Source organism: Cherax quadricarinatus, chromosome 40, assembly GCF_038502225.1.
Source record: "Cherax quadricarinatus isolate ZL_2023a chromosome 40, ASM3850222v1, whole genome shotgun sequence".
Taxonomy (NCBI): Eukaryota; Metazoa; Arthropoda; class Malacostraca; order Decapoda; family Parastacidae; genus Cherax; species Cherax quadricarinatus.
Window position 1 is genome coordinate 14,852,501 of NC_091331.1, and position 16,989 is coordinate 14,869,489.

The window sequence follows — 16,989 nt, forward strand, 5'->3', positions numbered from 1 at the left end:
GCACAAATTACCTTTCCTCTGTTCATTAATCATGTCTCTAGGCCTCACCTATAAAATACTTGCCCTCCATTTTTAATCCAGCATGACACAAAATTGATGTTTTACCCTGTTTTTTTTTTTTTAGCCAATAACATATAACAGAGAATAATTGGTTATGATTTAGTTTTTTACGCCATCCCAATAATTGAAGCAGACCCAGTAAAAACCCATAAAGCAGACTCTGGGAAGGGGGTTGATGTAGAAGGTATCCTATTCTTCCTCCGGAAAATCATTAACCTTTTCTGGGTTTTCGACGTACTAGTACGGATTACGCACCAGGGTTACTGACGTACTAGAGCGCCTAAATTCTAGTGCCTTCAAATCTAGCGAGAGAAAGCTGGTAGGCCTACGTATGAAAGAATGGGTCTGTGTGGTCAGTGCGCAGTATAAAAAAAAAAACCTGCAGCACGGTGCGTAATGGGGAAAAAAAAAAACTTTGACCGTGTTTTTGGATTAAAACAGCGACTTTGCACTGTATTTTCGTATGGTATTTATGGTTGTATTCTAGTTTTCCTGGTCTCATTTTATAGAATGGAAGACATATTTCAGAAATTGAGAATATTTTGATTGGTTTCACAATGAAAAGTACCTTGAAATTGAGCTCAAATTAGCAGAAATGTTTTATTTTTACCAAAGTTCAAAAGTAAACGAATCATGCCAAGCGTCCAATACACGTCAACTGGCGGTCTAATATTTTTTCACAAGTGTGCTGATAATATTTATACTATTTCTACACTAATGCAGTAGTCTCCATAACAGTAAATCTTCTATTTTTTGTAAGAATAAAAATTCAAAGTGGAAAGCAAAAGAAATATAAGAGGGGCCTGGGGATGTGACTAACGACCAGAGAACTTGTTATTTTAGTGCCAGGAATGTCTGTCTTGTTTATTCTGGACCCTATTTGGAAATTGGCATCTATTGAAATTGTGAAATTGGCAAAATTGCCAATTTCTAACCACTTTATTGGATAGTTGAAATTGGTAAATGGGTGATTTCTTGTACTCATTTGATATAAAAAACGGAATTCTAGTGAAATAAATACGAGTTTTGTTGACTAGTACACAGGAATTGGCCGAAAATAGGGCGCAAAGTTGGTGAAATCGCCAGTGCGTAAACATCGGCGAGACCGCTAACTTCGCGAGAGCATAATTCCATAAGTTTTCCATCAAATTTCATACTTTTGTTGTCATTATGATCGGGAAAAGATTCTCTATCATTTCACAATATTTTTTTTTTTTTTCCCGAAAATTTTTCTATCCTGAGAACAAGTTTAGGAGAGGGCCTCTCGACCCTGAAAGGGTTAAAAATTTAACATTTCATCCACTTGATACCAAGAAACTTCCAATAAGACTGTGAAAACAGCAGTAGAGCATGCCTAAAAGTCTATTTTAAACTTAGAACAACGTCTGAGGTTAGGTGTTCCCATCATGCATTGTCGGAGAGAATTTTTTTTTTTTTTTATATTGGGCACATTCACTCAGCATATTTGAGGGTGCCTTGATTAACCCTTGTAGTGTCCAGACCCCTGAAATAGAGATTTTTTTTTCTGAGGGTAATGAAACAAAACACGAAACTTGATGGAAAACTTGTGGAATTACACAGGTGCAGAATTAGAGGTTGGGCACAATTTATGCATCCATTAGATCAAATTCTTAGCTATTTTGCTAGAATGCCTTTCATTCTGTCAATTGGGTATGAGAAACTGCCAATTCAACAATTAGAACTGACCTATAAAGTGGACAGAAGTCAATAATTTGGCCAGTTTTACATAAAATTTAAAAAGTTACAAATTAAAAATAGTGCAAAATAACCAATGTAGACATTCCAGGCACTGCAGAATGAGACATTTAAGCAACATATGAGAAACTTATTGAGGAAATGTTTTGCCACACAATGGCTTCATCAGTTGAATATAAAGAAGAATGGTGCAAAGAGGAGTACTAGTCCCTCAGCCTGGAATCAGTGTGTTTAGTCTATCAATCTTGAAGAAAGCATAGCATATGGTCAGAGAAGGGGCTTATACAGTAGTCCCCCTGTATCTGCAGGGGATACGTTTCATAGAATTCAGCACAGAAGTGCTGGAATTCTATGAATGATATAGTAGAAATCCTAGGCATTGAACTTGAAAATAGGAATTTGGTAATTATCCTAGCATATAAACCTCCATCAGCAACTGTTGAGGAATTCACAGATCAGTTAAGGAAGATAGATAGCTATCTTATAGGCTAGAAAATCCTACACCAAATATTTAACTCCTTGGAGGTTTTAGTCTCCTTCGTGTAAAATGGAAGATGGCGCAATGCAATGTTATACCAGAAATATCCCCGGGAAGCATCCTGGCTCAACAGGCACATACCAGAGAACTAATGAGGCTTTGTGAAAGTACTCATTGAACCAACAGATAATTGATCCCACTAGAAATGAAAATACCTGGATTTGATATTCACAAACAACGAGGAACTAATCAAAGACATAACAGTTACAAAAACAATATACGGTGGCACCTCTAACATTTATGTAAGTGCTTTTGTAAGTGTATTTTTGGGGGGTCTGAAACGGATTAATCTGATTTATACTATTCCATATGGGAACAAATTCATTCGGTGTCAGCACTCGGACAGGCTCCTGGAACAAAACAAATTCGTGTCCCGAGGTACCATTGTACTTTGATCACAACATCATAGAAGTTCAAACGAGTACATGTATTAACTCAGGTTTGGGGAATTGCATCACTAAGGGATGTTCAGTAAGTTTAATTTTAACAACCATAGAATTGACTGGGAAAAAATAAACCAAGAACTATCAGACATATCCTGAGAATCAGACATGAGCACCCTATATCCCCACCAGTGCCTAGAGAAGCTGAACATAGAGGCATACAATGTTTGTATGAAGCATGTACCATTGAGGAAGCCCAGAAGATGATCAGATACAGGGAGTGAGTGTAGATGGTACAGAAGAAAACTGGTTATTGAATTGCTTAAAAAAAAAAAACACATGCTGCAACAGAGGAAAGATAGTCTTAGCCGAGAGATCACTGAATTCGAGCAAAACCTTAGGATGTCATACCTAACAGAAGAGGTACAAAGGGATATACAGGATATTGCAAGAAACCCAAAATATTTCTTTTCGTATGCAAAATCCAAGCTAAGAACTACCTGTAGAATTGGACCATTAGTGAGAGGAGATTCGTATACTGATGATGAACAGGAAATGAGTGAAATCCTAAGAGAACAGTATGAGTCAGTGTTCAGCAACCCACTAAATGACAGCAAGGTAGAAAATACAGAACCGTTTTTCACTCCAGCAGAAGGCCGTGCAGACCAACTAACTGACATTAGTATAAAGCCTATTGATTTTGAAAAAGGAATGGATAACATGCCCACTCACTCAGCACCTGGACCAGGTTCATGGAATGCCCTATTTATAAAGAAGTGCAAAGTATCACTAGCACAAGCCCTCAGTATTCATTGGAGAAAGAGCTAGGTGCAGACATATCTCCTTTGCATAAGGGAGGAAGTAGAACAGTAGTTAATATTTGCAGACCAGTAGCCCTAACTTCTTGCATCATAAAAATATTTAAAAGAGCAATGAGATGGCAGATTACAAATTTCATGGACCAACATAACCTGAACCAGCATCGTTTTTGAGAATAACGATCATGCCTGTCACAACTGCTGAACCATTATGACAGTTGCAGAGGCGTTGGAAGATGACCAAAGCGCAGTTGTGATTTACAGATTTTGCAAAGGCATTTGACAAATGCAATCATGGAGTGATAGCACACAAAATGAGGGCTATTGGCATTACAGGAAAGGTAGGCAAATGGATTTTTGGGTTCCTAACACACAGAACACAAAAGTAGTAGTGAACAGAGCAAGATCCAAAATCAGCCAGGTAAAAAGCTTAGCACCCCAAGGCACTGTCCTGGCACCTCTGCTGTTTCTCATCCTCATAGCAGACATTGATAAAAAGATCTGTCACATTTTGGTATCATTTGCAGATGACACTAAAATAAGCATGAAAGTCAGTACGGTAGAGGACACTGAAAAATTACAGGAAGACATTAGCAGGGTTTTCCAGTGGGGAATGAAGAACGACATGCTGTTCAGTGGTGATAAGTTCCAGCTGCTTAGGTATGGAAGAAATGAACTCAAAAGGAACACTATATACAGAATTCAAGAGGGTCATCAAATAGAAGGAAAGGAACACATAAAAGACCTTGGAATAATTATGTCAGCTGACCTTTCTTTTAACCCTTTCAGGGTCCGGAGGCCAAATCTCAGGGTGACAGCCAGGGTCCAAGAATTTAAAATTTTTTTTTTTTATTTTTCTTATGATATGGTAGAGAATCTATTTCTAAAGGTAATAATGCAAAAAGTATGGAATTAGATGGAAAATTGACGAAATTATGCTCGCGAATTTTGGTGCATCAGCGATATTTGTGTGTTGGCGGGTTTGCCGACTTTGACCCCCATTTTAGGCCAATTACATTGTTCCAGTCAACCAAATTCTTAGCTACTTTGCTATTGTTACTTCTATTTTATCGATTGAGCACAAGAAATCACCCAGTCAACTGTTTTAACTACCCAATAAAGTAATTTGAAATTGGTAATTTGGCCAATTTAACACAGTTCAAAATATTCCAGTTTCAAAAAAGGATCCAGAATAAACAATGCAGACATTCCTGACACTAAACTAACATTTCCTTTGTTCATTAGTTACATTTTTAGGCTTTACAAATGAATTCCATTTTGATTTTTTATTCACATAATGAATTTTTATTCACACCAAAAACATAAGATTTACTGTTATGCAATGTTGTTATAATTGTATAAATATAAGAACATTCATGAACGTATATTACATCCACCAGCTGATGCATATTAAACACGCAATGACATTTGTTTACTCTTGAACATTGGCAATAATTGAACATTTCCGCTTCTTTGAGCTCAGTTTCAAGCCATTTTCGTTTCTAAAATCAATCAAAATCATCTCTATTTCTGTAATATATCTTCGATTCTATCAAATGAGACCAAGAAATTGCAAATAGAACTGTAAAAAACACATGAATCACCGGAAAGTTGCCGTTTTAATCCAAAATTACGGTCAGTTTTTTTCCTCACATTATGCATTGTATGCTGCAGAATTTGTTTTATGTGGTGCTCACTTACCACATAGATGTGTTCTCTCGTATGTAGGCCCAAATTTACTGCTCACAGGTTATCTGAGTGAGCTGAGCTCATGGCATAGATCTACGGTTTGGACCCTGGCTTCAAAGCCGTAGATCTACAGGACGTACCCTGAAATGGTTAAAGACCATAATAAAACAAAGATCACAACAGCCAGTAAGATGATGGGTTGGGTACTGAGAACTTTCAAAACAAGGGAAATAATGCCAATGGTGACACTTCAAATCACTAGTGCTCCCTCATTTCGAGTATTGTTCAGTGCTGACGACCCAATTCAGAGCAGGAGAAATATCAGAGCTTTAACAAATACGTACAGAGATTGTTTGTGGCTCACATTGAGCCAATAAAGCACCTAAATTACTGGGAACATCTTCAAGTCTTGAACGTGTACTCAATGACACAGAGGAGAGAGAGATACGTGATAATATATACGTAACAGGAAAGTACTCTAGGGCTTGGTTCCAAATCTGCACACTGCCATAACAACATACTGGAGTGAGAGATATGGGAGTAAGTGCAAAATAAACCCAGTGAGGAGTAGGGGTGCAGTGGGGACAATAAGGGAACTCTGTATCAACATTTGTGGTCCCAGACATCAGAATACCAGGTACCAGAAACAGCTGGAACAAGTTTAGAAGCCTTCAAGAGGAAACTAGACAAGTATCTTCACCAGGTGCCAGATCAACCAGGCTGTGATGGGTATGTGGGGCAGCTGGCCTCCAGCAGCAATAGCCTGGTTGACCAGGCAAGCACCAAACGAGCCTGGTCCATGGTCAGGCTCCGAGAGTAGTGGAGCTCTCGAGACTTCAAGGGTGGATACCTGAAACTGTGGATAGTAGTGAACCATATATCAAAGGTGGATACCTGAAACCGTGGATAGTAGCGAACCCTATAAATAAGTCATTTTTCGTTTACATACGTCCCTATGATAAAGTTTAATTGATAAATTAAGCAAAATAAGTCTAGAATTCGCACTATTTCAGTGATGGGAAGCATTTCACTGCTTCTCTTAGGCTTTGAAGAACTTCCAGCATCACTACTGTTGCAGTTTGGGGCCATTGTTAACCCTTTGAGGGTTGATCATGTACAAGTATGTCATTGTAGCCAGGGTTGGTCACATACTTGTACGCCTAAATTCTAGCGCCTTCAAATCTGGTGGAAGAAAGCTGGCAGGCCTACATATGAAAGAATGGGTCTGTGTGGTCAGTGTGTGCAGTATAAAAAATCCTGAAGCACGCTGTGCATAATGAGAAAAAAACTTCGACTGTTTTTGGTTTAAAACGGCGAATTTCTAGTGTATTTTCGTATGGTATTTATGGTTATATTCTCGTTTCCTTGGTTTCATTTGATAGAATGGAAGATATATTACAGAATTAGAGATGATTTTGATTGGTTTCACGATGACAAGTACATGTACCTTGAAACTGAGCTCAAAGTAGCGGAAATGATCGATTTTTGCTGATGTTCAAGAGTAAACAAATCAAGCCACGCGTCCAATACACGTCAACGCATGAGTCTAATATTCTTTCACAAGTACGCTGGTATCATTTATACCATTTTTACTATGATGCAGTAGTATACATAACAGAAAACCTTCTATTTTCTGTGAGAATAAAAATTTAAAATGGAAAGCAAAAGTAATGTAAGAGGGGCCTAGAGACATGACTAATGAACAGATAAAATGTTATTTTAGTGCCATGAATGTCTGTCTTGTTTATTCTGGACCCTATTTCGAAATTGGCATCTTTTGAAAATTGTGTGAAATTGCCCAAATTGCCAATTTTTGACCACTTTATTGGGTAGTTGAAATCGGTAAATGGGCGGATTCTTGTACTCAATCGATAGAACAAATGGAGTTCTAGGGAAATAGCTATGATATTAGTCAACTGTAACATTGGAATTGGTCGAAAATAGGGCTCAAAATGGGTGAAATCGCCCATTGTGAGACTGCTAACTTTGCGAGAGCTTAAGTCCGTAAGTTTTTAATCAAATTTCCTACTTTGGTGTCATTATGATCGGAAAAAGATTCTCTCATCATTTCACAATAATTTTTTTTTTTTTTTTTCCGAAAATTTTTTGACCCTGAGAACGAGTTTGGGAAAGGGCCTCTCTTTTTTGTCACATAGTGACTTCTTCAATCCAGTACATAGAAAAACGGTGTAAAGATACAAGTAACCTACTTACACTAGTAGATGGTTCCACTGTGGCTTCGCCGCCTCCTGCTTCAACTTGCCTGACTACAGTATATAAGCCATTTTTCCGATCATATGCTGTACTTTCTTCAAAATTGATGGACTGAACACATCAATTCCAAGCTGAGGGACTGATTACCTCAAACTCCTCTCTCTACACCATTCTTTGTATTAGACTGATGAAGCCACTATGTGGTGAAACATTTCCTCAATAAAGTTTCCCATATGTTGTCTCTCTCATTCTTCAACTTGTTGGTTTTCTAAACCATATATCACATTCCAGGAATTAAAACATCTTCCTCTTCATTAATCACATCCCCAGGTCTTTCCTATGTTGCACTTGCCTTCCCTTTTTAATTCATAATCACAAAAAAATCTAAGATTTACCTTATATCTCAGATAAAATATAACCAAGAATGATTGGTCATTGTTAGAGGTGTCATAATAATTGAATCATACCTATTCAAAGGTAAGGTAAGGTATAATGAAAACCTATAAAACAGACTGGGGGTTGTAGAGGGGCCTAACCCATCCTCAGGAAAAATTGGCTAAAATGTAATATTTTCTCTATATTGAGCCCAATTTTAAACTATGTACTCCCAGTCTTGAAACCAGCTAAAATCATCTTTATTTTTAGTAGTATATCTTCCTTTCTATCAAAGATACCAATAATCTGCCAATAAAACCATTAAAAAGCATCCTAGAAAAAGTCTTTAAAGTCATTGTTTTAAACCAAACACAGGGTCAGTTTTGCTTTTCCCGTCTTGCATTTATTTTTTAATGTTGTGCTCACTTTCTGCACAGACCCGTTTTCTCGTATCTAGGCCTAAAGTTGCTGCTCACAATTTATCCGAGGAAGCTGTTTTCAAAGCTTAGATCTACACGAGGGATCTGGCATCATTAACATAGATTTGTGTGACAGCTACTCAAAAAGTTATAACTTTGATATACAGAAGCACAACTGGCCTCAATAATGTAAATCTTGAGAGGTAGTGAAGGGGTTAATGACAAAGCTCACGAATTTAAGGATTTGACTGTACAGAGCTATAATTCTTTTTTAATGTCTAATCCAATTTTCTAAAAGGAAATTTGGAAGAGTGCTTTAGTAACTTTTCTTACAGTGTATTACTGCAAAGGAATATCATTGAAACCAGTTTAAAATTTTATAAAAATCTTGGTTTTTGGGTCAGTATTCCAACGTCCTTTTAAATTTTCATTCTTTTACCAGAATAACTGAAAATGTTAAAAAGCACTATATACGTGTATAATTTAATTTTTTTATGAATTCTGTGTCTTGTTTGAAATGAAGTACCTCTTAAATTGTGTTGACCATGACATTCATATTTTTAAGTTTTTCTAAAATTTACTTGTGCTAAATTTTCAGAATTTGCCTTGCAAATTAATTTTTTAAATAAAAAGTCAATAGCTGGTACAGTACATAATCCATTGTCATAATGTACTTAAACTTTTTTTTTTTCTTTTTTTTTAAACGCTGACATGTTTATTCTACTCTTTGACACTGATGCGGGATGTTGTGTTTGGGAAGTTAAAGCAGCTTTGTCAATGCATGGTCCCAACTACATAGCAAATTGAAGTATATAGCAGAATAAGTCACAATGCCGTGGCTGGAACAGTTCACAAGTAACCCTCATTTTAGGGAGGAAATGTTAAATAGTGATTCCATCTGTTCTGATACATCAGTCCAGGATGGTCCAAAATATTGTCTAACATTGCTCTCAAAATTGAGAGTTATTTGTGAATGGTGCAGTATAGATATTAAGGATCCCTCGGATGTAATGGAAGATTTGCTATTCCGTCTAATTTTTAATTGTCTCTTTTCAGTGATAACGACGACGTTGGGTATGTATTGAAAATGAGGTGGATGATGATCATTGTTTGGTAATGTGAAACTGAAGGCTTTTTTAATGTATTTAAGTATAAGGTTAATCAGGTTGTAAATACTGATGATTATATAAACTCATCGAACATCGAATTAATTTCTGACATGATTCTTTTGGGAGCCCTTGTGGGTAGAGTAATGGCTTGTGGAATACAGTACAATAATCTCTGTTTATAATGTTGCTTAATAGCTTATTTATCGCTTTAATTTTCGTTTAATTAGCAATACTCATGCACTTTTAAGAAGCTCGGCTTGCTCTTTAGTCACCGATGTTATTGCTAGTGATGGAAGTGTTAGTTTGTTAGTTTAATAAAAAGGGTTACCACTTTCAATTAAATTCAATAAACTGGAAATACAGTATTTCATATACACCACAACAGTACAGGTACTATTGATATACAATAGTATCATTCTTAATTTATTTTGGTATTGGGATGTTGCTAGTAATAGTAACTTTGTCTCTCCAGTATGCTTCAGTGATCAATTTTATAAAAATATTTAGGCACTGCTTGTTTGCCACTTACAAATTACTCTTGTAAATTTTGTTAACTGCTTGTAATATAATTTAAGATCGAAGCATTATTGTATTTTTATTTTGAATACTGCTTTTACATTGGCTAGCCCCTCAAGGGAGGTTCCTTGACGCTGGTGAGGGAATTAGATATGTGCTCCAGTTCCCTGAATTGACCCTGAATGCCTTCCATCCCCCCCCTATCCAGTGTGCTGTATAATCCTATGGGTTTAGCACTCCCCCATGATTATAATAATAATTTTACACTGGCTTGTAGAAAAGTTTATTTGTGAAGGGTAATACTTCATAAAACATTGGTAATTTAGTTTTGTTGAATGTGTGATTTTGCAAAAAAGATGTGCTTAAGGAAATTGGAAAGAAAAAAAATGAAGGTTGCATTAGGTATGTTAGCAGTTTATTTCAGTTTTGGTTTAGTTTTAAGAGTGAATTTAAACTGGAACACTTTAAGGTCCTTTTCCCTAGAGTTCATTGGAAGTGTTGGTTTATGTCACATGTCAAATTTATTTTGGATTACAGTACGTTGCTTAAATGACATTCATTTAATATGTAATCAAAACAAAATGGAAAAAAAAAACTAGTTTTTATATACAGGATACTCCAAAAGCAGTTAATACACAGTGCTATATAGAAGATTATTGATTATCTGGTTTTCAGTTATTTGGCAGTCTTGTTTGACCCATCACTTCAGCAGATAATGCAAAAAAAAAAAAAATGTGCATAATGTTGAACAATAAAAATAATGGTTTGATCTGATTTTGAAAATCCGGTGCACCTTAACCCTCGAAGAATCCAGATAAGCAGTGATCTGTTGTAGAATATTTTGAGATAGCTAGAACTAGCTTTTATTCTGCAGTTCATAAATGCCTGGTAAAAATGCCCGGATAGATTTTGTGTATGGATTGTCCAAGAATGCCAGAATACATATGAGCATGATGTAGTTTTGTCCATTTGGATAATGTGGTTTGCAAAATTTTATTAATTGTCTTGTTCTATACAAAGTGCATGATAATTTTTTATTCCTCAACACTTCAATTTTGTAATACATAATGGTATTTATAATTTTTGTTGTAATATCTTTGGTAAACCATTAATGAAGTTCAAATGCATCATAAGATGAGTATTTCTTGGTAAAAATTTGTACTTTATAGATTTTGTATAAATTTGCCAGTTTGTCTCGGTTAAAAAGATCGGAGGTAAGTATTGTGGCAACATTAAGAATTGTGCTGCCTTACTGTTGCAAACCTATCTGAGTAACATTTTTTTTTATTCTAGTAATATCCCTCAAGTGTAGTTCCTTTAAGAGGTGTTGTATGTTAGTCTTCATTATTGTGGTCATGGTGAGTGGGTGTATTTTCCATGCATGGTAATACACTCCTGGTTTCTGCTTGCCTCAAAATTGACCCTGCCCATGGAACTGTTGTCTCTGGGTGTTAGGGGGGAGGCAGTGGGGTGCTTTGGTGAGAGGATAGAGGACAAATAGAAGTTTCAGTGCTGGCTCCACTGCATCAGTTAATTGATCTGGTGGGGGAGCATTTGGCTGGGGCCAAGTGAGCATTGAAGGGCAGACATCATCTTGGTCCTGTGGCTGTTACTTCAACTGTTGGTTATTCACTTGTGACCCTTCATTAGCCCTGAGATTGATTGTTTTAGTAATTAAGCCTGTATTAGGTGTTGTGTGTAGGGGAGGGGGGAGAATGGGGAGCTGAAGTTTAATTAATGTTGTTTTATGAGTATTGTTAATAATTCCCTTGCACCATTTGACTATGGATCTGACTTTCTGATTTACAGGTTGTTCTTACAATACCTGACAGCATTCAGGTGTGTGGCCCACAAACATGGTCAAAAATATTACACTTTAGCTCAGTGAAGCTTTGTGTATGCTGTGTGATTGTAAAGCAGTTAGCCTAGCCTTTCCATACCCATCATGATTGGGTACATGTGGTGTGGATTAATAATGCTACTTGAACGGATAACCAAGCAAAATTACTAACCGTAAAAATGAAACCTTGCAGTACTTGCCTTACTAGATGCCATGGACGGATCATCTTAGTCCAGTTCTCTCTCAGTGAGCCTTTGCCAAGTGCACAGACATACCATAATTTGTTTTGATTACGTTTACAACTGCCACCACCCCCTCCAAGTAGCCACTTTATTTTTATACATCAGTTTTACAGGGTAAGTGCTGTTATTCTACTCCAGTTCATTTCAAAGCCCAGCCCTATCTGGTATACTGCCACTCTCTGGGATGCAACCCACAACTGGTGACTAATACCCAGGTACCTACTTACTGCTAGGCGAACAGGGGCAGCAGGTGTGAGGAAACATGCCCAACGTTTCCACCCATGTTGGGATCAAGCCATGGACACACTGTGAATTGAATGCTCTGCCAACCGAGCCACAGGACATTTGTCTGTCTTGTATGAAGACAGCATCAATACTCAGGCAATGTTGTCAACCTCTTGTATACTTGTGGCTAGTTCTGAGTGTTTTTCTACCCCTTTCAGCTCTACTAAGGCCAGTTTTGTTCACTGCCTGTTCAGCCAAGCTGTTTATGTTAGCAGTTTGCTGTCATGCATAGTTAATATTTGAGCTCCTCTCTACATTTTCTTTAATTTTTTATTTGTCAAAAATAATAGTATGTACTATTTTGATATCTTACAGTGCAGTTACTTTTGCTTGTTTGGAGAGGGGTGATGTTGCCCTTCTAGGGCTAGTCATATACATTAAATTAGGCAGGTTTAGTCAGTCAAAAAAGAGTATTTATAACTAGAAAGGTTACCTAAAGCAATTATTTCTTACCTTAAATTCTGATTGCAGGTATTTGTTTACTTTGACATCATTGGTGGAGGGTTGTGGTCTTACTGGGCCCAAATGAATGGCTGTGGTGGTTGTATTGATGTCTGTGTAGAGCAGTGGTGGGCACAATTTCGCTAATCCACTAACTGCTAATCAGCGGAACTGTTTAGCAGATTAGTGTTTCCGCTAACTTTGGAAACCGTTAGCATACCAATTAACTTCCGCTAAATAAAGTTCCGCCAACTTTAAGTCCGCTAAAAAAAATCATACGTTGTTGGTAGTCGGAAAGCAATGCCTTTTCAACGGCGCATGTGATTGTTCCTGTCTGTTGTGGGCGTTTTTCCCACAGTCAGTCAGGCACACTATTGGCTGGCTACATGTATACGTGAATTGTCAATGCAGCAGCAGCATCTGAGCAGCATTGTTATAGTCTTAGTGTCAGCGATCACTGGGGTGCGTTGTCACTTACTATGAACGGGGGAGACGTTTCTTTTCCGCCTGAGGTTGTTGTTGAGGAGTCTGCAGCAGCTGTGGTTGAAGCAGAGGCAGCTCAGGCTGAGGGCCAGGAATCGCAGGACCTGTGGCCCCACCTGGATGACAATTTTATCCTCAAATCAAAGGATATTTTCTTAATTTTTGTGGGTATTGCAAGTTATGACAGTTTAGAAGTACAGTACCTTTCCAAGTGTTGTAATGCAACAAAGTAAAACTACCTGAGTACTGTACTTGTGTAACTTTTCTCGGTGTTTACTTTTCAAAAATTACTAATGATGTGATGAGTAACGTATTGTTATCAGATTGTAGTGAATTAAAAGTAATAACAGACTTCAGTACTCAAGTAAAAGTAGTGAGCAATTTCAGTACTTTTTAAAAAGTAAATACTGAAAAAAGTTACTTAAGTACAGTTCTCAAGTAGTTTTATTTCGTTACTTTACAACACTGGTATTTATACATGAGTATTAAAGATGAGTACTGTTTGCAACACTGTCTTTTCCATTAGCCTAAAAAATTAGCAAAATTTCACTTTTTGTCAGTCTTCTTTATTTTGGGGGCAATCTTGTCTCATTAAAATCTTTGTTTACAATTTCTGTGGTGGTACTGTGTGGGTTTTCAGTTTTTTCAATCTTAACCACATTAGAAAGTTATTAAAATAAGTCCTGAAATTTACTAAGATTTTCGTCTTTCTAATGTGTTCATGATATATTAACCCCATTATTAGTTGGCACTTAATCATCGTATGACCTTGGCATTCTATATCTTATTAGGAAGCTCTCCAGGTCTGTTCTGAAAGTCTTAAAAGTAAAAGACCCAAAAACTAAACCGAATCTGAATTCATGTGAAAAAGTTAGCGTTTAGCATTAGCTTTCGCTAATTTTTTTGGCAGTTTAGTGGTTTAGCATTTGCGGAGCTAATTTTTTTAGTTAGCGGATTAGAGGTTAGTGATGCTAATATTTTGGTTAGCTGTGCCCACCACTGGTGTAGAGCATCTTGGAAATGAGCTCTTTCACCATTTCTTTTGCAGTTTGTTCATCATCATGTAAGAGTACAGTGGACCCCCGCCTTACGATATTAATCCGTTCCTGAGAGCTCATTGTGAGCCTAAATTATCGTAAGGTGAATTAATTTTCCCCATAAGAAATAATGGAAATCAAATTAATTCGTGCAAGACACCCAAAAATCTGAAAAAAAAAAAATTTACCCCATGAAATATTAATTTTAATACTCAAACTTAAGAAGACATGCACAATTAATACTCTACTAAGAATAGAATACATGACACTTACCTTTATTGAAGATCTGGTGATGATTGATGGGTGGGATGGGAGGAGGGGAGTGTGGAAGTTATTATTTAGAAGGGGAATCCCCTTCCATTAGGACTTGAGGTATCAAGTCCTTTTCTGGGGTTACTTCCCTTCTTCTTTTAATGCCACTAGGACCAGCTTGAGAGTCACTGCACCTCTGTCGCACAACAAATCTGTCCATAGAGCTCTGTACCTCTCATTCCTTTAAGATTTGCCTAAAATGGGCCACAACATTGTCATTGTAATAGTCACCAGCACGGCTTGCAATTGCTGTGTTAGGGTGCTTTTCATCCATAAAGGTTTGCAGTTCAACCCACTTTGCACACATTTCCTTAATCTTTGAAGTAGGCACAATGGATTCCACAACTGGCATAGGCTTCTCAGGGTTAGCCTCAAACCCTTCAAAATCTTTCTTAATTTCCATACTAATTCTCACCCTTTTTACCACAGGGTTGGCACTAGAAGCTTTCTTGGGGCCCATGGTGACTTGTTTTGCAGTTACAAGCACAAAAAACACTGGGATAAGGTGAAATGTACCGAATGTATGCGTGGATGCGACCACACTGGCTGGCTTGTGAACACTGGCACTGAGGCCACACGTGGGACGTGTCCCGGACGACTCGTGTGAGGCGAGTTTTTTAGCATGAGGCGAGGCAAAATTTTTGCGTTAAAATGTATCGTATGGTGGATTTAACATAACGCAATGCCATCGTAAGGCCAGGGTCCACTGTACAGTGGACCCTCGGTTAACGATATTTTTTCACTCCAGAAGTATGTTCAGGTGCCAGTACTGACCGAATTTGTTCCCATAAGGAATATTGTGAAGTAGATTAGTCCATTTCAGACCCCCAAACATACACGTACAAACGCACTTACATAAATACACTTACATAATTGGTCGCATTCGGAGGTGATCGTTATGCGGGGGTCCACTGTATTTGTATTCTACGTGCATGTCTTCCAAAACCTCACTTAGTACTCAACTTGATAGATCCACAATTTCCAGGACCTGACTGTCTATTGAGGGACAACGTGTGGTAGTGACAGAATTTTCTTGTGTGAAACTTGTGTGTTGATAATTGCATTTGTAGTGTTAAATTTATGCCAGAATTCTGGCACTCCAGTGTCTTAAGTTGTCATCCATTGTAGCAAGGATAGTGAAATCAAGATATAGCATTCCAGGCACATTTTTTATTATTTTATTTTATCAATAATGGCCAAATTGTGATCAAACCACTGCATTATTGTCAAATTCTTTTTCATGGTTGTCATATTTAGGAAACTGTTCTCCTTTGTATTGGCCAAACAAGACTCTCATGTATCAGTCACATGCAGAGGCCCCCCCCCCCTTCCACCCCCCTTTTGAAATTTGTCTGGTCTTGTTTATCGTTTCAACACACTTTAATTTATTGTACCCTTTATCAAGGAGCATATAGAATCCATTTCTGGTTTCAGCTTCTGGGTACCCTCACTGCCTGCTCTGCTTTTGTAAAGCCTACTTTAATCACAGACACTTGATATTTTGACCATAACTGATTTATCCCAATTTAACTTTTCCTTTTCCTTATTAGCTTATAAGGTTTAGCAACAATTTTATTTTAGCATGATACATGTTTGCACAAAGGAGTGTAACAATTTGGTGAACATTCCAAATGCCCCTTTATATGCAGAGCATTTCAAACTACAGTGGACCCTCGTCTACCGAACGCATCGCATAACGTTAAATCCGCCTAGCGATACATTTTAATGCAAAAATTTTGCCTCGGCTAGCGCTAAAAAACTTGCTCAATGCGATTCGTTCGAGACACGTCCACGTGCGGCCTGAGTCCACCTCTCTTGTTCCGTGGGTGCCAGTGTTTACAAGCCAGCCACCGCGGTCGCTTCCAAGCATACAATCGGAACATTTCATATTATCACAGCCTTTTTAGTGATTGCACCTGCAAAATAAGTCAACATGGGCCCCAAGAAAGCTTCTAGTGCCAACCCTGCAGCAAAAAGGGTGAGAATTACTATGGATATGAAGAAAGAGATCATTGCTAAGTATGAAAATGGAGTGCGTGTCTCCAAGCTGACCAGGTTGTACACAAAACCCCAGTCAACCATCGCTGCTATTGTGGCCAAGAAAACTGCAATCAAGGAAGCTGTTCTTGCCAAAGGTGCAACTTTGTTTTCGAAACAGAGATCGCAAGTGATAGAAGATGTTGAGAGACTGTTATTGGTGTGGATAAACGAAAAACAGATAGCAGGAGATAGCATCTCTCAAGCGATCATATGTGAAAAGGCTAGGAAGTTGCATGAGGATTTAATTAGAAAAATGCCTGCAACTAGTGGTGATGTGGGTGAATTGAAGGCCAGCAAAGGTTGGTTTGAGAGATTTAAGAATCGTAGTGGCATACATAGTGTGATAAGGCATGGTGAGGCTGCCAGTTCGGACCACAAAGCGGCGGAAAAATATGTGCAGGAATCAAGGAGTACATAGACAGTGAAGGACTGAAACCTGAACTAGTGTTTAATTGTGACGAAACAGGCATGT

At 37.7% G+C, this 16,989-nt stretch overlaps 1 protein-coding gene across 13 annotated transcripts in view; it reads left to right on the plus strand.

The window, feature by feature from the left end:
- The window catches only part of heph (polypyrimidine tract-binding protein 1 heph), a 603,602-nt gene that overhangs the window by 21,637 nt on the left and 564,976 nt on the right, over window positions 1-16,989 (plus strand). For 11 of the 13 annotated variants that reach the window (XM_070092722.1, XM_070092729.1, XM_070092712.1 and 8 more), the window contains exon 2: window positions 9,269-9,286. The exons of 1 other annotated variant lie outside the window; for it this stretch is intronic. In XM_070092722.1, coding sequence (XP_069948823.1) covers window positions 9,269-9,286 — 18 coding nt within the window. Of the gene's footprint in view, window positions 1-9,268; window positions 9,287-16,989 lie in introns of those variants that run through there. One more of the 13 variants, XM_070092727.1, reaches the window with a different exon arrangement.